This window comes from Columba livia, chromosome Z (genome assembly GCF_036013475.1).
Source record: "Columba livia isolate bColLiv1 breed racing homer chromosome Z, bColLiv1.pat.W.v2, whole genome shotgun sequence".
Classification (NCBI taxonomy): Eukaryota; Metazoa; Chordata; class Aves; order Columbiformes; family Columbidae; genus Columba; species Columba livia.
This window is the reverse complement of record NC_088642.1, coordinates 63,593,824-63,616,415: the sequence shown is the minus strand read 5'-3', so window position 1 is coordinate 63,616,415 and position 22,592 is coordinate 63,593,824. Positions and strand designations below refer to the sequence as shown.

At 37.4% G+C, this 22,592-nt stretch overlaps 1 protein-coding gene across 7 annotated transcripts in view; it reads left to right on the top strand.

The window, feature by feature from the left end:
- Positions 1–22,592, top strand: part of NFIB (nuclear factor I B) — a 175,280-nt gene that overhangs the window by 101,087 nt on the left and 51,601 nt on the right. For all 7 annotated transcript variants that reach the window (XM_065046151.1, XM_065046152.1, XM_065046154.1 and 4 more), the window contains exons 4-6: positions 10,370–10,438; positions 12,573–12,693; positions 14,461–14,579. In XM_065046151.1, the coding sequence (XP_064902223.1) occupies positions 10,370–10,438; positions 12,573–12,693; positions 14,461–14,579 (309 nt within the window). The remainder of the gene's footprint in view (positions 1–10,369; positions 10,439–12,572; positions 12,694–14,460; positions 14,580–22,592) is intronic.

Sequence of the window (22,592 nt, the reverse complement as noted above, 5' to 3'; positions counted from 1 at the left end):
TGACAGATATATTATCAGTTCTTAATGAACCAGAAGTGACTCCTGAGACCACTGTCCTGCTGTATCTTCTTATTTTGGCTCTCAGAAGAAGTGTCTATCTGAAATAAGCTGCAATTAACTCAGTTTGCTCTTTTTCTAAATGCAAAGTGAACCACACTCTAACCAAGAAGTACCTGTGCGATGCTGTGTTGTTATATATACATACATATTTTCTGGATCTCTCCAAACATTAGGGAAAACAGCTTGCATTGTGGCTGTACCATTTTGTATGATGCATACGATCAAAGTATTCTCTACATGTATCATGTGTGTTGCATGTGAGTACACAGGAGTGGGAGAATCATCAAAGTTTGTTATACAAAAAGCCACATTCCTGCAATATAAAACCCAGAAACATAAAAAGGAAGATTGCAGATATGTTTTAGATATATGAGGGCAGAACAAGTCAAATAACATGGTAAAATCCTTTTCAAGTGATTTTTCTTCCAAGGGATGTTGCAGGCTTGAAGTCACTTTTGGCTGGAAACTTCGATGCTGTTTCTCTCCAGCCTGTGTGGGATGACTAGTCTTTTGTATCTCTAATAAATTATGTAGGACAGTGGTTTAGAAATCCAAACCAGCAAATTTTCATCTAAAACAAGCCTGAAAAAATTCCTCACAGATAATCACAGTTTTATAAAACTTGCAGGATGTAGCTGTAGAGCATTTATTTTTGTTTTAGAATGTCTCTGTGAGTGCAAGAAAAGCCAAATGGATTACCCCTTCTAATTTTGAAGGATACATTGTAGCCCAGGGGTTTGGGAAGCTGAAAGCAAAGTCTGGAAACTCATCTTCAAGGAACTTCAAAAATCTGTTTTTAAAGTACTACTGAGCATTTGGAGTAAGAAGGTAGAAAGACATATTTCTCTAGTGAGGGTCGCATTGTCTGGTGAGTCCAGCCTTAACAACCCTCCTTCTCAACCCCATGCTACTCCACCAATGAGTAATATTGCTGCCAGCAACAGAACCCCGGGTAGGGCAGCAGATGAGCTCCATAGGCTTTATTTTGGTAGCCTTGTGAGACAAGGCCAGATGCCCCAATGTTTGACAAATTCCAGAAAACTAGGGGAAGATAACAGGCAGAGAAATCTGTTGCTGGTTTCAGCATGAAACTTTCTGCTTGAAATTTGAGCAGAACACTTACCCATGCTTTGGAGTCACTGCTGGCAGTATTATTGCTTTATCGGCTGCCAAGTGGGGACACAAAATAGAAGCTGTACCTTGCTTCCCTTGAAACACTCGTTTAAGCAGAGATAGAGGTATAATTGAATGTTACCTGTCTACTTGAGGATACATGAACTTCCAGCATTTTTCCGATTCCTTGTGTGATACTGTCTTGGGGATAAACTGGCAGGGAGAAAGCGCTGAGGCTTGTGGGACTGCACAACACAGAACTTCTGGGGCTGTGCAGGAGGATGAAAGGGAGTTGCACTCCTTTCAGCTTGTCTGGGAAAAGGGCTGCTGTCCTGTTCTTATTAAACTTCACATGAGTCTTATTATTAGAAGCAGGCAGTCACTTCTGTCAGAGCCCCAGAGGATATCCACTCTGAGGTTTGTTTTCAGTCCCAGGCCAGGAGCACACAGACTGGCTGTGCCAGGAGGGTTTATTCTCCTATCATGTTTTGGTCTGATGCCTGTATGTCAAGGAGCCAGGGCGTTGGCAAGGGCTAGGTGCTGTTGGCTTTTGGATGCCACTGTCTTCACAAAGACGTTGCCAAGGAAGAGGAGGTTGGAAACGGAGTGCTATTTGGCGAGGCTGATGGTGTTAAAAGTGTTTTTTTCTAGGTTTGGCAAGACTGTTGCATTCTTTAGGGTGTCTGGTAATTTGCTGTCTTAACCATGGTGGTAGGGTAATGTCACTTGCCAAACAAAAGAACATTAAGAGCACTTGTTGGAATTCTTTGCAATACATTCCTAAAAATACACTGAATACTTTGATAGCAAGCTACACTATTAAGATGGTGTAGCTTATGGTGAAAGTGGTATGCAGCTTTTGTATCAAGTACCAGAAATACCCTCATCTAACTTTTTCAATAATTTCTAAGGAATGAAACTTGTTTTTTTTGAGAGCTGGGTTGTAAAAGTCACTTCCCCATGGGGATTGTTAAGTAGGTTCCAGACAGATAGATGAGCTGAACTGAACTGAGAGAGGAGAAGAGTTTTAACATTGCTGTTGTCTGCATCAGTCATTAAGTTCCTGTTGTGCTAGCATGGTGCTATTAAAAGTTTATATGGTTTCAGAGAGGGAATGGACGTGTTCATGGATCCATTCAGAATGAGTAAACAGACAGAGGCACACCTGGACTAATAAGTTTTAAAACTGAGAATACTTGGATCCTTGGACACTATCAGTCAAAAAAATGCCACCAAAACCAAACCAAATACTTTAGGCCTGCTCCATCTCTTACTGTTCTACTGGACGTCTGCTCAGGGATACTATTGAAAGCAGGCTGTTGAAGGAGACCTAGTGTGGCAGTTTCAGTGTAATGCTATATTATTTGCTTCCTGAAAGTCCCATAGGTCTTTCATGTAGCTTAAGAAAATCTAAAAAATGATCCTTCCTTGACATGTGTGTCTCAAAATACCTGCAAAAGTGTAGGAGGATGTGTACTGAAGACAGAGGGAGTGATCCTTCAGTAAGTTCATCTGTCAGGCTTAAGAAAATCATGAGGGTGAGTAAACAGAGGAAAAACATCTAGAACTACTAGTAAGCTAATTTGGTCTCCAGTGATACAAACCTTACTATCCAGTTCTTCTAGTAGAGTATTTTCTGAGGTTTGTTCTGCTTTATTTTTCTTTCCCTTATTTCCTGCTTGGTGGCCACATCTGTTACATTAGTAAGGTTGCTTGCTACCTGTCACTGATGTGAGACTGCTCCTGGGTAGACTTGAGTTATTTGTACACCAGCTGAACACTTCTGTGTTCAGTTGTTGCCATGTTGCTCAAATTTTTTGAACACAGCCTTTTTAAGCAGCTAAAATAAGAGTAAGAAATAACAACACTGATAGAGCAAAATGTTATCTTGATTTACCAATAAGGTGGGATAGAGACTTGAATACAATTTGAGGAATCAAGAGAATTGGAAACCTGAGGGCGTAGATGACAGTTCTTATTGTTGCTTCATATTCTTCATGTTCTGTTTTCTGGATGGACCTGGAGGAGGATAGTCTCTTCTTGTACATGTTGCTTCAAGATTTCAAAGACTGGGTAATACAAAAGATAGCTTTTCAGAAGGTGCAAAGGAAACCTAACCATTCTGACACAGACAGTTATGAATGTCATTGGTAAGGGAAGAGAAGTGTGTTCAGATTTTGCTCTTATCCAAGCAGTTGAGTTCAGAGGTTCTTAGATATATGTTTCCTCACTAGTGGGACCTGCTGTTTGTTTTTCCTTGATAGAATTTACTCCACTTGAGCTGGTCCAAAGGATATTGTCATATAAATTTTGCAAACTCTATAACATCTGTCAGGGCTGAATGAGAAATGCAGATGACTCAGGTTTGAGCTGTGTGATGATGAATATTAGATTATTAGTATGGGGTGACACACTTTTAGACACAGAGATTGAGAAACTGTCTTTCTGCCTTTCATTCCTCTCCACTGTTTCCCTTCTTCTTTGCTTCACAGTAACCATGTTGTCATGGAATTCATCTAGTGATAAGATCCTTAATCTGAATGAGGCATAGTTATGTGAGTCCTCAGTCTTACAGCTCTGGAATTGGTTTTCCCCTTCTGTTTTCACCAGAAATTTTATTCTGGGAACCATTTCCAAAGAAGACTTAAGTTAAATTACTTTCCCCTTTCCCTTTCCCTTTCCCTTTCCCTTTCCCTTTCCCTTTCCCTTTCCCTTTCCCTTTCCCTTTCCCTTTCCCTTTCCCTTTCCCTTTCCCTTCCCTTCCCTTCCTTCTAATTAAAGAAGATATTGCCAAAAAGCTTGCAACCAGCCTCACCTGTCTGTCAATATGCAAATCTCTCTTGCAGCTGTAGAGCCTCAAAGGCATTTTTGTGCTTTCCTATGGGCTAGCAGCCATAGTGAGAACATTCTTTTAATGCATAACAAATTTGGCCCTATGTGACTGTTTTAGATAGAAGTATTTAAGTTTTGAGTTTTAGCATGTATAGTTTCAGAAATCACCTCTGAAGAGTAATGTGGTCTTAAACTTTGCTCTTTTTTGGAAATGCTATAAGCAAATGTCTTTGAGTTTTGAATGACTGAGAACAGCAATGGTTTGATTATTTTACTGTATTGGAAGTTACCCTCTTCTGGATGGGGAATTAGCTCCCTAACTAATAGGAATAGAAGAGATATTCCCTGGACTCATGATTGTAAGCAGCTTTTCTTTTGGAAGCAATGATGCCCTAGTAGCAGTTTGGGGATTCAGCCAGAGTTGTATTTAAACAAATGTATATTCACCTTGCCTTTTCAGCGTGGGAGTGGATATTCTGAAATGCTAAGTGTTTCCCATATGCCTGCTACCATGTCGTCTCAGATAGTGATCTTCAAATAAAACAGGCTTGGGTTTGGTCAGGGCTTGATTTTCTGTGGAGTTCTCCCTTTCCCAAATGCTCTATGAATTAGTATTGCCAGTGACTGAGAGGTGATACTTTTCCTTGTCAGCCTCTCAGCCCTGAGCCAGGTGGGACATTTGGGAGCCAGTGCACAGCTATGCTATCTTGACAGTCAGAAACCTGCACAGATTGTACAGCCCCTTTTTTCCAAGAGGAAGAGTTTTTGGCCTTGCATGCTGGTTTGAAATTTGGTGTGCGTAATTATCACTGTCTATTGGTTTAGTGTTCTGACTTGTTTTTTTTTTTTTTTAAATCAACTGCCATGCTGTGTAAATAAAAGGTGCTGTGATTACTTCTGATGCCATGTTCACTTCTGATGCTGTTGTGTTCATTGGTGAGCCATACTTCAAAGTATGCACAGAGCAAGAATTCACTAAGAACTCTTAGGTTACCTGTTAGAATTCTAGAAACTGGTGTTGGCATCAGGAAATTGTTTTTTGGGTACATGGCAGTCAGCTGTTAAAAAGCACCTGCCCCAGCATCTTTTTAAATCTTGACTGTAGTTTGTAAATAAACTGAGACCCTCTGGAGTGGTAGGCAGTATGCATTTGTGTTAGTTTTCTTTCTTGTTAGGTTTTTGGGCAACTAACTTATTACATTTTAGTGCATGGATTCCAGAGTCCATTAAACCAGATGTTTACTTCTTCAAATTACTGAAGCATTGAAGGATATTATAGTTCTTGTTATTAACTTGAGAATATCGAAAATCTCATTTTTTTTTCTGAAAATGGCATAGGCAACTGCTTAGTTCCTTATTGTCCTAAAAAGTAAAATGGAATTTTGCAATGTTTGTTCTCTGTCCCATTTACAGGATCATTGAAACTTTCAGGAAAAAACAATTCACCAAAACAAACTGTGGGTATGCAATAAGGCCAGAGACAGTTGTGAGATAACCAAATTAGCCTCATTCTCTGGACAGACCTTAGCTACTGTTTCAAGTAACATCACAACTGAAATCTTCTCTGTCACTCCTTGGCTCATCCACCCTTCACTGCCTTTAGGAAATTCTGGCCTCTGCCATTAGGATTCCTGCTGAGGTTAAAGAGCTTCCTGTAGAAACCATATATTGCAGAGAGCAGTGAGACCTGATGCTTGAAAAGTCAGTTTTCAAAGACTCAAACAAGACAAGCAATGCAATTAAATTAATTAAGCTTTAACTGTAGCATTTTCAGAAGTAAAACAAAACTGTAGTAGCATCCAGAACGTTGCATTGCATAACTTAAAGTCAAGTTGGAGCTCTCTACTAGTATTTTGTATACCAGGCTGAAGCTTCCAGCCTTTCTTCTCACAGTAGCTCCTGCTGTTGAACCTGTCTCACTGCTAGTAAGTCTATCTACTGCTTTATAACTCCTATTTGTGTGAAGATCCAGAAATAAAAGCACAGTAACACAAATTGTTTCCTGCACTGATTGGAACCTTACTCCTGTTTTATAAGTTATGCAAAATCAATGTTCTATCAGTGAAAAAAAACTAGATGTTTAATGATACAAGGAAGCGATTTTATGTTTTGGCACTAGACAATATGCAGCAGAATGTAAACAGGCATTCTATTCATAAAAGTACAATTAAATCAGAAGACATAGAAAAGGCTGGTTAACGATTTGTAAAGCCAGACGTCACTGGTAATCTTTTAAGTAATGTGAGAACAAGCCCTTTACAGTGCATGTTAGTGCAAACTCAAAATGTTTTTCAGTAGATTTAAACAACTTTTTTTTTTTTTTCCATTTGAGTCTTAGCACGGTTAAAGGCTACACTTGAAACCCAGCTCTTCAAAGCACGGCATAGGTACAGAGCGGAATATATAAAAAGACTAGGACAGAGTGACTTCTATAGCAGTTGGAGGCATTACTGATAGTTTCTCCTGTTACTGACTGTGTGCGGGGGGCCTGCTCAGGACTGCTGCTCAGCTTAACCTGTTTCTCTTTCATGCTTGCTGGCACTGGTCTGGTCGTTGTAGTATTGTTTGGAAAACGTATTGTTCAGAAATGAGTTTTCTGTACGAAAGGTAAGGAGAGAAGACAGATTTTGTGCTCACCCTGCACAAAGGTGAATACTAAAAGGAAATAAAGAAAAAAAAAAACACCGCTATTCATGGGTTTTGGAAGTTACTGAGTGTTTATGCAGAATTCACTATGGTGCTTTTGGTAGAAATGTTCTTTTATAGAACTTAGATTTTCAAGAATAATGACAATTAGTGAAATGCATTTCAGAGAGTGTTGTCTCTTTAGCAAGGTTAGTTTCAGTCAATGACAATACATGCTCATATTAGGTTTGAACAATAAAGACAGCAAAGTGTTATCACAACCGTCAAAAGATACAGTAAATCCTCTGTGAGGAATACAACAATAGACTGTTATCAAGTGCATTAGTTTCTGTACCGAACAGATCAGAAAAACACACTCCAAGAATGCTAATTTGAGACTCTTCAGCAAGTTAATGCAAGCAGTACATTTGGGAATGCTTAATCAAAAAAACACTAAGACCTATAGCATACGGAGTATCACCAAGTGTTTTTCTTGCATGCAGTGTATTAATGTGAACAAGAATGTTAGATCTTCAGCATGGAGATCAGCAGCACAAGGTAAAAGGCAGTGTCTCACACCATAAAGTTAAAATCTTGCTCTTTATCCTTTGTTGTATGTAGAGTACAGGTATCTGCAACAAATTACATCAGTTGAATGGAAATAAAAATCCTATTGACTTCCTAAGTAGTTAAAACTGTTGAACTCCACTAGTGCTGGAACTGAACCTACTGTGTTTGTTTTTCTGCACTTGGAGGCACAGCTGCAATGTAACTTCACTCTCAGAACATATGGCTCAGGATGAAGTTGTTCAGTGCCTGTGACATAGACTGTTTACTGTTGCATCAATTTTTAAATAAAATTTTGTGACATTCCATTGGAAAAAGAATCAAACTGTTTTCTAACTTGATTGAGATTTACAATAGCTCAGTTTCCCTCTCTTTCCTAATGCCTGGCAAAGCATTTGCATGCGTCTGTGAGTATCATTACTTTTTGGATCATCCAAGGCAAGGTGAGACCTAGGTGAAAGATCCATCAGTCAACAACGCATCCTTCTGTGAGAGGGTGATGAACAGTGGTACCACTCAGTGGCAGAACTTTTTCCCTACTCCCATTTCATTATCACAATGAGAGAAACACACCATATTGCTTTTTGTGTTATGTGGGTATTAGCAGTATTGCCAGTGAGAAAATCTAAGAATTCATGAGAGAAGGCTGAAGATTAAACATGTGTGTCTCTGTGTGTGTGTGCATATACATGTATACATCTGTGTTCTTTCATGTAAAATCCTACATGGACTTTTTTTTTTTTTTTTTTTTTTTTTTAATGTGAGCCTTGGGGCATGTTCTTACTGTAATGATACCTTGATTAAGCTACACTTGGGTAAAACTCCTCTCAAGTTAGCTTAATTTGAATGGGAGAAGTTGTGCTTCAAAATAGCAGTAGTGGTATTTGAATAAGCAGCAGAGAATTTCAGTCTTGTCTCATTACCAGCTCCAGAGCTGGCTGCATATTTGCACAGTGGCTTTAAGCCATACTTCACTTACACACCAACTAAAATCAAGAAACCAAATTTTTCTTAGGAAATCTCCCGTTCATGTACTGCTTCAGCTTCCTACTGGAGGAAATAGGCAGAGAAGGGAAATATTGCCATTGTCAAAGGAATTATTAGCATTTAACCAGCTTGCCCATTCTTAGGTTAAAAAATTAAAACTAAGGAAGAAAGGAAAAGGAAACATGAACTCGGCAGTTTTTATAGTATGGGTATGCCAAGTCCTGTCAAATAAAAAAATAAGTACTTGAGAAGTCAGGGTTTTCTCCACACAAAAAAAACAAGGAGAAAGTTTGCATGAGAATGCAGAAGATGAAAGAGAAAGTCTCCTATTTCTCAGAAACTGTAGATGAATACGGTTGCAGAGAGGCCTGCAACACCCAGGTGAAGGACAATAAAAGTGGAAAAAGTAACAGATATGGAGAGAAGCTGTTGAAAATGAGAGGGAGAGGAATGTGAAAAGAGTGAAGAAAAAAGAGAGTGAGACCTGCAGAGCTACCCGTGGAAATAAAGACATACAGGGATACCATATGAAGTAGCATGCAGGGATATCTTATGAAGTGACATTGACTGGAAGATAAGAAGATGGTGGCATTGGCATGGCACAGTTCAGGATGATGCCACTGGCCTATAGTGCTCTGCAGGCCCACTGCACCTGCTCCTGGGATGGTTTTTCATCTGGGGAAGACTGACATTCACTCATAGGTATAACAGCATAACAAAGATGTCAGGAAATGTGCTCAGCTGGATGTGCTCTCTTTCTTTCAGCTTGAGTTGTCAAGTTCATTGTTTATATGTGCACTGGTAAACAAAATCAGAGATTCTGGGTGAGGCAGCTCTGTGGTCCTAGTAAGACTGCTAGTAAGCAATGGAAACCACTCTTTTTGCCTCTACCCTCTTTGTTTGATCCTGAAAACTAAGTAGAGATTTCTCCAGATGTACCAAGGACAAATATCTCAAGTGGTGTGCTGCCTTTTCTGTCACTTTTCTGATTATAGTGGCACTATTTTCCTAAAGTACTTGAAGATAAAAGCAGTAACAGACAAAAGAAACCTAAAGAGAATAGTACTGAAACTTTGTTTTCCAAATCAGTAGATATTTCAGGAGGTGCATTTTTTGTTGGTTTGTTTTGTTACTTAAGACATTTAGTGTGCTTTTACTCATTCAGACATTTGGAACAAGAAATTGACAGTGAATTTCTGAAAGAAAAAAACTGTATTGATTCAGAAAAGAAACCGGAAAGACCACAGTAAGGAATTCTCAGTGCACCATCTCACATGAAAGCAAATAAAAAAGTAATACTATTGGAGCAGTGATGTGCCCCAAGTATAGATCTAAATATTTCTGTTGGTAAATGGTTGGCATTCCTACCTGTAAAGGATGTGATGTCATATAATCTCAAATTCAGTCAAGTCACCTCATGCAGTGATTATTGATACAAGGCTTCTACAGAAACCTGCATTTCTCAGCTCCCTTTTTATAAGGAATGTAGTTACACTACTGAGATAACGCCTGCTTATCAGCTGTTGTTTCACTGCAGTACTTCCAAGTTGTGCCTGAATTTCATGGCAGGGAGAGTATATCATATACATTTATCTTAGAATATGTAAACATAAGCCAAAACAATAATACATGGTTTCTTAAACATAGGTTTCAAGATATATAATTCAGCATGTACACAAAAAATCCATGGAATAGCTCAGTTGTTTTGCTAACTTCCTACTTTTATGGGAAATAATAGCTAAGTGGTAGTGTAAAGTCACTATGACCAGCGTAAGAGTTAAGTAAAAATCTATTAAGCACTAATGTATGAGAGGACAGGATTGCTCTATGCTGAAATTGCTTAGTCCAGCTGGTACAATTCAATACTGACTTAAAAATTGAAGATACTAATAAAAGGGCCTAGATTTTAGACATTTTCTATATGGTTAACTGGGAACTCAGTGTGTTGCTTATGAGGTTTCATACAAATATTAAAAAATTACTTCTCAAAACTCCTCACCATTTTTTTGCATCTCTGCATCCATTTTAGCTCTCAATAGGTCCTGTGATCAGCTTTCGGTGTACTTTGGTCTGTGTATTATAGTTCTGGGACTCTTCATACTGTTGTTAGCTGGTGTATAAACTTATCTACAGTTATTTATTAATCTTCTCATGATACTAATTATGGTACTGTGATCTTTTGCAGTATACCTTGAGGACAGTTTTGTAAAATCTGGAGTGTTCAACGTGTCAGAACTTGTGAGGGTGTCCAGAAGTAAGTTATCATTTGCATTTAATCATTGCCAACACCTGCTGTAATCAAGTGGATGTTTTGTTCTTGAACTTTTTTTTCCTTCCCAAGGTGTAGGATACATAGGAAAAGCTTATAACACACAACTTTGATATCTTTGACCACAGTATTACAGTTCCTCTTAGATGCGTTTGTAATAAACCAAGCAGTTTTCTTTTTTTTGCATTAATTCTTAAGGATTGAATCGATTTGTTATGTGTCCCTCTGCACAGCTTCATGCACTGATATGCCAGTAAAATTACTATATGTAACAAAACCTACTATTTGTTAGGCTTGCAGCTTTTTAAGGTTGTCCTGTACTTCACTGGATTTTTCTAGACAATCTGATTATTCTTTTAGTTTGTTTTTGAATTTGTAGCTGTTAAAACAAAAATCATAGTATGGATAAAAAGGACGACTAACTTAAGTGTATTATATGCTTCTCTTCCTTTTACTCGTAGCATTGGTTGTACCTGTAATTTGTAATTCTGTTGGCTTGTTTTTGCATCAGAAATGTTATGCACATGAACATTAAACAAATGAAAAAAGCAGCGTAAAAATTAAGTATAAAGGGATGTGTGAAGCTTTTATTGCAGAAAGAAAAAACAAAATGAACATAAGTAAGATCTATTTTGTTGATTTTTAAGAATTTACTATAGTAGTATCACATAAAACTAAGGTATATTTTCATTTGCCATTTCTTTCTGAACACTTCTTTTCTCTCTTTATTATCAATACTATAAAAGTATTTCTCTTAAGACTTCATTAGGAAGTGAACAGAAATACTTGAAAGTTGTAGCTAGAAGTGTCTGTAGTGAAGAGACCCACATTATAACAACTGAATGATCCAGGAAAATCTCTTTTCTGATGAGGTGAGGACAAACCCAGTCAGGCACAAGTTTCCAAAACTGTCTGTCCAAATTTTGCACATCAGTTAATTCATGCCAGGTCAGGATGCTTGAGGAATTTAATAAGCTTAGTGAGGCTTAAGGTGCATATGTCACTTCATTTTCTGTGGTCAGAGATTAATATTCAAAAATTAAAACTATGCTGAGTCCTTCAGCAAAGTACTGAGCACTGCCATCCTGCAGAATTAAGACATGTTCCTTTTTGTGGTTGCTGAAGATAAGGTTTTGCTGTTTTAGGAGGATGAAGATGAGCAAAATACAGCTTTCTTTTATTTGTCAGGTGATTAAATACATTTTTAAGTGTTAAGCCATTCAGATAAAAAAAGAATCACTATTATAGCTGTGTTACAAAGCTGTACCTTCTGCATTTGCTATACACAGTATACTTCCAATAATAAGCTTTAAAGCGTGTGGTTTCTGTGGGATGTCTTACCATGCATTTGTTTAACCTCAAGCCACAACTGAGTAGTACTTTAACCGTCAGGAAAAATACAAACCTTCAGATATATTACACAACATGCAATTATTCTTTTAAGTGCCAAAGGTAGTTAAAATGCACAATGCACAAACAGTGAACAAAGGTAAATACACCACAATATGTAACATACAATTTATTCTTGAAATGCCAAGACATACAGTACACAGGCTATGTGAGGAGGTGAAGATAATGCCGAGTGTGTGTGTTTGTGTATAGGTGTACATACAAAAATACCTGTGGCACTGGGTGAAAGAAAATGGAGGCAGCAAAACAAGTTGTCAGCACTGAAGGCCATTATTAATACAAAAGAGTTAGCATTAAGGGAAACAAGTTTTTGTGTCCCCAGATTTGTTCTTTCCAGTTATTTCCATTCCTTAGTAAATAATACTATCTGTCCTTATAAACCCTGCCTCATTCATTATAAAACTTCTGTAGAAGACTTGACTTTACACCAAAGTGGATCTTACCTTTTTCATGTTAATGATTCCAGGTTATTTGTTATAAAACAAATATATTATGTCTGCACAACTGCTAAGGGACTTCTAGGGACTGGGGAAGATAATTCACTTTTTTTAGGCACATAAGCACTGGTTGAACTAGTCTGTACTTGGTTTCTGCAAGAAGCAGAAAATTAGATACATGTAGTAACATATTTTTCCCAGTGTTAAAGATGAAAGGATGGCTAAAAATGTAGAAGATTATCTGTGACTCCTTATGATGATATGTTTTTCAGCACCCATAACCCAGGGAACTGGAGTGAACTTCCCAATTGGAGAGCTTCCGAGCCAGCCATATTACCATGATATGAATTCGGGAGTGAATCTACAGAGGTCTTTGTCCTCTCCACCCAGCAGGTAACAATTTGAAATAAGTGCTAATGTGAAACCAAGTTGAATAATATAGGACAAGCAATACAGAAATACTCTCAACAGGCAACTATCTTATGAATTTTCTCTGATTTTGTGAGGTAGACAACTTACATACATTACCATAGTCTGTGTAGAGATATATATGTTACAAAGCTTGTAATTTAAAGTAGTGTCATTATTGCCTGTCGTCATCGTTGATACCAAACACAAAAGTAACTTTTGTCAGGGTTTGAAGTGCTCACTGGATCATCTGCCAAGAGAACAGTTATGCATCCTAAAACTCCTGCTGAGTTTCTGAAAGCTATAGCAGCTGAGAACCTGCTGGCAGGGTTTGATGCCATGGGATGGTTGCAGGGACAAAAGGCATCTTTGAGGGCTCCCTCTTGGACCTCTGTCTTGATACTCTTTCCTGTGGAAAAGGCGTTAGGACAGATGTATAAAGACAAGGCGATATCTTTATCTGTAGCATCATCCCAGCTCATGAAAGTTGCTGCCTTACCCTTACAAGGGGCACTTGGCAGCACAGTGGTTACAAGGAGGAACGTGTGAGGTAGTCAAAGCCTCTCTAGTTTTTCTCAAGAGTTTCCATGTGCTAGCTACACGCGATTTGATCTGAGGGACCCATATCTTTCTTGCTTCAACAGGCTACCACCTCCCAGCTCTGAGAAAGACACTGTTCTGTTCTGTCCCTCAGCAGCAGCCAGCAGATCCATAGAGGTGGAGAACCGGCTGTACCCTCCTTCTGATTCCCAGACAATGTACTGTCTGTCACACTCCCAGGATTCCTTGGTTTTCTGAAACTGCACAATGTACTATGAAATCATAAGCACTATAGGACCTCTCACGGTCCTGGGTTTCTGCACCCCAGTGAGTCAGGAAGTGTGTGCACAGTGGGACAGGATTTAACAGGGCTGTCAGGAGGCTGGGGTTCTCTTCCACCAGCACCTGGTACTTCTGAGTTACTTTGCTCAGATTCTCTTATTTCATTCAATTGTATTTTCAGTTTGGCAGTTCACCTAGTACATTTTAGAAATGAATAGAGTAATTCTCACAGTGTTGTCTAAATAACAACAACAATATTAGTAATACCACTACTATTAAAAATTTCATCCTGGTTTTCTTTGGCAGTCAGCATAAATGCTTCAGTGTATATTGTTATGAGGAAACTTGACTTCCCTCCACTGTATTGAAGTGTTTCTTCATTATATATAGAGTGACTTGAAATATGGGCCTTTTGTTGTTTTTAATTAAACTAGTCCAAGATGAAAAGTCTTTGTTTCAGGTTAGACCTCTGAAAAGCTTACGCTTTTGACCTTATGAAATGCAGTAAAAACTACATTTTTTTCCTTATTAACACATTCAGAAAAGTTCCTCATTACTTTGACTTTATTATTTGCTTTCATCATTCCTGCGTAGTGTTAACACCCTCATTCCACAAACTTTCTTTGGTGGGTTACAGGATCTGGTTTCTTGGTTGCTCAGCCAAATGCTGGTGGACTGAGAACACTTAGGCTTTTATATCATGCCGTCTCTGTAATATTAAATCCTGTGAAAAATGCAAACACATACCTACGTTACATATTGTTAAATAACATTGTCTATGTAAGTCTATGTAAGCTCTAATATTAACTTTTTTGTGTTTTGTATGCCTGAATTACTTTGCATTGAAATATTTGTTGAAATCCAAACACTGTATATATCACTAATAGTTGCATATCATATTCACTGCCAAATCTCACATTCCTTCAACAGCAAAAGACCCAAAACTATCTCCATAGATGAAAATATGGAGCCAAGTCCAACAGGAGACTTTTATCCTTCTCCAAATTCACCAGCTGCGGGGAGTCGGACATGGCATGAAAGAGATCAAGGTGAGTAACATGGGACAATTTTACCTTGAAGTATATTAAAATACACAATAAATGTCTGCATCTGCCTTTCCATTACTGCCATAAAATGATGGCTTTTTAGAAGAATCATTATTTTTCTGTTATGTACGTGTATTTGCTGGTTTTGTAAATGTAGTTAAAACCAACAGTCAACAGGATGTGGTATAAACAACCACATAATAATTTTTCTGTATGATGACTGCCTTATCTATTGTTTAAAAAGATGTGGGGCAAGTGAGGTACTTAATATTGTGTATGCTGTGATTATCCCAGCAGGATTTTGAGTGCAAGTAAAAACCAAACCATCTTCATGCTATGGTTGAGTCAATGCTAGTTTACTCGTTTGTTGCTTTACCATGACAGACTCCTGTGTCTGCCTTTAGTCCATACTGTGTGACTCGGACTAGGTCCAATAGGCTCTTTTCTGAAGAGCCCACACATAGCTCTGTGGGACTATATTCATACGCTGAAGGGTGTCGGTAAGTGTTGCTGTGTTTTGGGTTGTCAGAAGCAAGGAACATGGTTTTATGGAGGAGAAAGTTATGGCTGTCAAAACAGTGAAATTAATTGGCAAAACTTTCCCTCATGTTATCTTGATGCTTTATAAACCTAGGTGCCAATGTAGTCTTTTCTCTGACCTTTGTTATGTGAAAATGTGTTCAAAGTCACATGTATTTAATCAGTGTTGGTTAATGAATCCTATGACTGAGGTGTGACAGCTATTTGGAAGGTGAAATGTGCAGCACAGTATGTAAAAGTGAAATAGAGAAGAAAATATGCGATTGCCTCCAGTCTTTACCCTCCTTTTCCTTGTACTCTGTTCATCATTGCTCTCATTTCTTCAGTAACTGACTGACCCTTCAGTCTTACCTAATTTTTGTATTGGTTTAGGCTTTTTTTTCCCCCACCTGATAAGTTTTCTCTTTCATCTCTATGTGCAAGGTAGCATGTGATTGGTATTTAATTTAGCTGCCTTTTATTTTCAGATTTTTGATACAGTCAGTCTCCTTCTAATCTGCTTCTGTCTGCCTTCTGATCTGTGTTCTCATCATTAGGCTGTTCCTTTCACACAATATCTGCTAGTCTTAATGATTTATTTTCTACATTTTTTTTTTCTCATGGATGCTCCAGTATTGTCTTATTTCTAGCTGTTTGCAGCATTCATTGTTGAATTAAAAAAAAAAAACAAACTCTTACCCATGTGTTTGCAGAACCAAACTTAAGATAGCAAAATAGCATTTCTACCAGCCAGAATCTTCACCCTAGTGCAAAATATTGTCCTCTGTGACTGTTACCTGTTTTGTCATGACACTTTCTTACTTTTTTTTTTGTAAAAGACAGGATTGTACCTCAACTAATTTTTGTGCTTTTCAAATAAATTAGTTTTGTGGTTGTGGGGAAAACAGCCCATCATTCCTTGGTGAAATAGTCTCTGCATCTCCATACTTGTGAAATTAAGTTCTTTTGTGCTGCTGAGTGAGCTGTAGGGTCTTCCAGGAAAGTCAGTGCCATGTGAAGAGCTGAGCCCAAGTACTGCTGAGACAGCCTTTCACAGATAGGTCCTGACTATTTCAATTGCTTTTTGGGTCTTGAATCGTTTTGCTTGCAAGGAACTGTGGTCTGTGAACACTGGATTTGTTCAGTTTTACCAGCCTTCTTCACGTCAAATTTATCAGTACTGAACAATGTTATTGTTCAGATTGCTTAGCAGATATAAAATGAACCATCACTTAATTTCTGTGACACTGGGTAGCCAGACTTCTAAACTGAAACAGCCTGTAACTCTCTATACATCTTTCATAAACCAGGTAAAAGATGAGAGAATAAAAGAGGTAGACTTGAATCAGTTTATTTTATTTTTGCTTCCCAGAGTTAACACTCACCCCTGAATATACTGTTCTCTAGCACTGCTGGGCATAGTGACATTTTACCAGATCCCTGGCAAAGAGATCTGTCTTTGTCCTTGATTTGTCTTTGTCAAAGATTTGTCTTTGAGACACTATGAGGGACTTCATATTTTCTGTCCTGAAGACATAATTTCATTCCTGCAGAGGGACAGATATACCATTGGCCACTCTGAAAACCATTATACTAGGGGAAGCACAAGCCTTTTGCCCCTAACCATTTCTGTTTGGCTCCAATTACATTCTGCTGCTGCAGAAACACTGTAAGGTAGCGACTGCGGTGCCTGCCCTTGGTACCTGGCCTCACTGGGAAGGCATGTATGGCAGCTCCTGACATATTTGTTTTGCTGCTAGTTTGTTAAGATGCTTGATAGGATCTTCATACCGGCACGCATCTGTGTTAAACTCATTTTGGACACAGAGGTCTTACCAGGATATGAAATTTGTGAAAATCTATATTCCCTTTCCTTATGTCTGCAAGCACAAAGGTAATGAAGTTTGGATGTGGTTTCTATGCCAGAGAGCTCACTGATAGTGCTTTCCTCTCTCCCATGGAGAGCTACATGTCATATAAGGTTAGGCATAAATGGGAAAAAGAGAGAAGCCATTTGGGATCACATTTCTGTTCATCCAGTGTCACCAGGATCCCCTGATGATGCTCATGTAGTCCCAACAGGCACTGTTTATCCAGGCAGTCTCCGAAGGTCATCAGCACCAGAAATATGAATCATTCCACAGGACCAACAATTAAGAATATCTACAGGTATCTTGTTTAAGGATAAGCATTTTTTTTCACTCTGATGCAATTTTAACTTTTCTAGGAGAAACAAAATCAGCAATAGGGTTGATATAAAAAATAACGCATTATTCATTGCAGTTTCATTGTCTCTGTTTTGAACTTGACAGTGCAAAAATCTCTAACTTCTGAACTGAGATAGATCTAGTTTCTTCATCTGCATACCCAAGTGTAATGTATTTTCATAGAAACAGAGATGATGTAGATTTGAAAGATTCTTTTATCATGAAGGCTTTTCATGTCTTCATTTAGCTGCCTTTTTAAAATAGCAGAAATGAGATGATAGTGGTAGTCTGGCACTGGAGATAGTGACAATAAACCAATGATAACAGAAATGGTTGGAATAAAGTATTTAGGAGTTTCATAGGTATCTAGGGGTTGTTGAACTATTTTGACATAGAGGATGGGACAAAGATTAACAGGTAACACAGAAATCTACTGAGATTTAAAATGTGACATGAAAATCTGAAGTGGGGTGGGACAGGTTAGATCAACCTTTTATTGCTGTGAAAAACAGATATGTAGTTTAGGAGGTAAGTAGACATCAGGAGAGGAGTCATTTTGTATGAGTGATTCTGGAGTAATACTCGTAGTTTCTACAGCTTCTCTACTGTGCAAACATGCATAATGAGGGGTGGAAGCATGGCTATTGGAGTACTTGTGGTTTAGGCAGGATATGGCATTTGTGAAACTAAGAAAAAGTAATCTAGTCCAGCTACAATAAAACTTTCCTCATAACACACCCTGCTTTCAGTTGTAAAACTCCAGACTTTGTCTTTTTGCTGTTATCTGTCATCTTCCTGTCATACCACTTCCAAAAATGTTTTGATAAGGGTTCAAGCCTATAGTCTATTTTAGGCAAGTTGGCTGTTTGAAGAGGTAATTCTGGGCAGAAATAAGTACGCATCTCTGAAAAATGGAAACTTTTGATGACATAGGGTTGATCAAAGCCAGTCCTCAAAGGTTTGTGAGCGGTGGCTTCGTTATCCAGTGCTCTAGTATTGTTATGTGTGTTATTGCTCTGATACAAAAGTATCAAAAATCATAAAATAAATTAAAATAAAAAATTATTATGTATGAAAATAAATTTTTATTTGTTTTTATTGAAGTCAGAAGAAAAGCTCATGTAGCAATGATACTCTCCTGGAAGTTTATTTCTTTGGCTAGCAACAGTTAGTGACTATTTTAAAAGTGTATGTAACCACAACAGAATGTGTAACAGTTTCAAAACCAGATTTAAAAAGATATTATTGTAGGTTTACAATGCTGTTTCTGAGTTTACATGCATTCAGTCATTGTGGGAAGATACTTTAGTCTGTGCCATTTCTTTTGCAGTGTTAAAATACCTAAAATATGACTCTATTTGCAATTTTTTTTTTTTTTTTTTGTAAAAGGTGTGGGGTTTTCCTGCAGAGCAAATAGACAGGATCATAACTGCAAAGATTTTCCCAAACCTTCTCCCTACCATTAGTCTTCCAAGTAACTAACCATTCTCCAAAAATCCCAGAGCCTAAGGAATTGAAAAGTCATTTCTGAGAATGGTGCGTTACTTAGAAATAGAGCCCTAAAATTACAAGTTCAATGTCTGTGTCTGTTGTCAGATATTGAGAAAGTTATTTATTCTCTCTTGTACCTCTTTTTGTCCAGTTGAATGTCTTATTAGCTTCCATAATGTCTGGGTCACGTCTTACTTACATTTCTACCAACTGGAAATATATCTAGATCTAAAAAGTATTTTGTTGTACACCTCTTTCAGTCTTTCATTTTCCAAGTTGCTATTACTAAATTCTTTACATATTTCTGTGTTAAACAAAATTTTGAGTTCCTGCAGTAGTGTAGTAATACTTTGTGAAATATGTGGAAGTCGCTGCATGAGTAAATTTGCTGAGCACTTTAGAAATTCTGAGGAGGATAAGGTTTTGTACAGTAAAAAAAAAAATAAAAAATCATCATCCCTATTTGGAGAAGAGAAAGTTATTAAAAATATAACAAACCCAGTGGCTAGCGCAGTGGATTAATAAAACCTTCAGATCTAATAGGCTAAAAACTGTTGATGAACATCTTGGTCTATTAATGGGTAAGTAAATCAGATACTTTTTCCATGAGTCGTAGGGAAACATGAATATCAGAAGAACAGAGCACAACGTGTGCACCTCTGGCCTCCCTTCTCAAAGCTAGCTTGACAAAGTGCATTAATATAATTGCAGACAATTTCAGTGTTTGTCCTTGAGATCTGCTTTACTGGTAGGTGTCACAACCCTGTGTATGTTGTAAATAAATAAAACAGGGGTTATCACCAATGCACGCTGGTCGCGATAAAAGTGGAGAGATTTATGTGGATTTCTGCTAAGGTGTCTGGAAATACTGAATGTCAAGATACAATGAAGTGATTTTAATTTTACAGTTTCTTCATCATGTTCACTCTCTTACACCTCACCCACCTGTACCAACAGTCAAGAGTCAAGATGCCAGCATACCATTAAAACTGAAACAGCTGGACTGCCTTAACCCATTCATTGGCCAGCAGCTGTTGGACCCTCTACTTCTGACTCCCTTTGTTGGATATCCCTCTTCTGGACACTTGTCCCCTTTTGCTTTCTTCCCACTCAGTTCCCACTCCAAGACTCCTTCCCCATTGGGGTCCTTCCCAATGGCTCTTACCTTCTTGGACCTTCTTCTCATGGACCATCAAAGATGGATGTTCTCATTTCCGAAGTGAGGGAACTAAAAGATGAAGCAGTTAATGTGGTCCAGGAGTTGAGAATGGTAACAGATCACCTTGTCAATTTGTTGACCAGTGTTGGACAGAGTTCAGGATTTTTTCCAGCTCCCAGTGCTCCTTCTGAAGGTTAATGCTTTAGAAAATCATATTATCCATCTAACAGATTAATTCACCTTGCAAAGGTTTGCCTTGATGAATATCTGTTAAATGCATTTCTGTGTTTTTGAGTCAATCTGAGTTCTCAAAATCCTTGTATGTCAAAGCATGTTTTAAAGCAATTTATGTCTTGTTAGTAACTTCATTTACATCTGCCTTTGTATTTTTTAATATTTCAAGATACTCTTTCATCAATGTATACAAACACATACACGTATTTTCATGTATATATATATATATATATATGCACACCTCATGCACCTGTCTGAATTTTCTGTGTTTTTAACTAGTATAGTGTGCACACACCGGTCAAATGCTGCCACTTGATTAGTTTCAATAACTTCACATTTTTAAGGTTAGTGGGACTTTTCTCCAAAAGTAACTTTTCAAAGTGTATTTCTAGAGACAATTCTTACCCATGGCTTCTCTTAGCCTGTTGTCTTCTATAATGCTGAAAGTGGCATCATGGTAACAAACAACAGCATTAGCATGGAAGACTTGCATAGGGGGCCACAGATTGGTTCTCCTCTTTCTTTCTGGTTGCAGAACAAGACATTTGTAGTGCTCAATGAACAGGTATTATGTCACTTAGTTAAAAATCAGTAGTTCTGCCATGCTAGTTAAAACAAATTTAAAATCAGCAGGGAATTGTATACTTTCAGTTTCAATACTGGCAATTTTACAATAAAAACTTCTGGTACGTAAAATAAGTTAAAAATCACTTTTATAAAAATGAAAAATGCTTCCTTATCCTTAGAGCTTGAAAGGCACTATGTACAGAAAAATAAGTGAAGAAGCTTTCAAATGCTTATTTAATTAAAAAATGCAGAGAAAGGGAAAAAAAATCCATGAACAGGAAAGCAAAAATGTTATCTTAAAATGGGTGAAGCTGCTTGTACATCAAGAAAATTATATCCTCAATTATTGGGTGAGAATGATATTAAATTTACACTTTCTCCAAAAGTAAAGCAACATAGATTTTACCTAGTTTTCTGTGTTTAGAATAGCTTTAGAATGATTTACAACATGTTCATAAGAATCTCCAAATATTCAGAGTAGCAGATGAGGAAGTTTCTACTCTGGGCAGAGCAGGGACCTGACTTCTGCTCATGTACACTTCAGTTTCCGAATATATGAATGAGAAATAATAAAATGTTTAGAAATGCAGACAGACACAGTAGGAGATACACTAGGAAGTATACAAAAAGGTTTGCTTTTTTGCATTCCTGGAAATGTCTGTTCTTTGCTGAAGAAGGTCACTGTAAAAAAAATTTCATTATAGGTTCTTTGTCTTTTCTTTTGCCTAATATATTGTGGCAAGGCCTATTAATTAACGTTTTTCATGTGTGATTAGTGAGTTGAATACAGTCAGGGCTAGAATATGCATCTCCCATATACATAAGTGTAAAAATGTAAGTGCAAAAGAATATTTTTCTTGTATGCATAGCTCTTAATATGTGATAAACTTTATACTACGGCAACATTCTGTTACCTTGATGGTGGCTCTAGACATCCTTAAAGCACGTCTTAATGCAAGATATGTCCCAGGAACTATTAAGTGTAACTGTTCTATTCTGATATTGCTGAATAACAGATTTAATTAGTATTTTTAGACTAATTAGCTCTTATTAGAAATTACTTATAAACCTGAGATCGGATTTTTAAATGTGAATCTATGTGGTGCAGGATATCTTCAGTTACTGAAAGGATAACTATATAGTGCCTGAAGAATCATAGGGGCCCACACTGACATTTCTTTCCAGTTACAATACATCCATGAGATGGAAAAAAGAAATATTCCACATATTGTAACTTTTTTGGGGCACCTCTCCTTTTTGTCATCATTGATAAATTATTTATTTCTGTACTGTATACATAGGTACATTTGAAAAGGTTCTTAATTTATCTTTTTTCTACTGCTTTCATATAAACTGTATCAAACTTGATCAAATAGTATACTTCAGTGTGAGTTAAAGATTTTATCTCAGTTCAAAACCATTGCTCAAGTGGTTCTACAATTAAATTAATATAGCACACCTATTAACCCATGCTAAACTGTTACCAGTATGGACTAAAATAGTAATAAAAATGAGGTACCATAACCTAAATGCTTTTAAATCAACAACTTCTTTTACACTGCTTTATCTCAAATACCTCTTTAATCTTATTGCATTAGAAATTGGAAATACTTTTCTGACTTTTGCAGTTAGGATTACAGAATTCATTTCATTTTCTAGCCAGGTGTCTTACATTCTCAGCATTAATGAGATGTTATAGCTTTGCATTTTTCCTTGGAGTTTGGATTACTTTCTGTAGGATGTTTAAATAAATAACTAAAATGTACTCTAAAGTCTTTATAATTTGTTTGGCTTTTAAATTATTTTTTTTCTCACAGTGTCCCATAATGCTTCTCTATC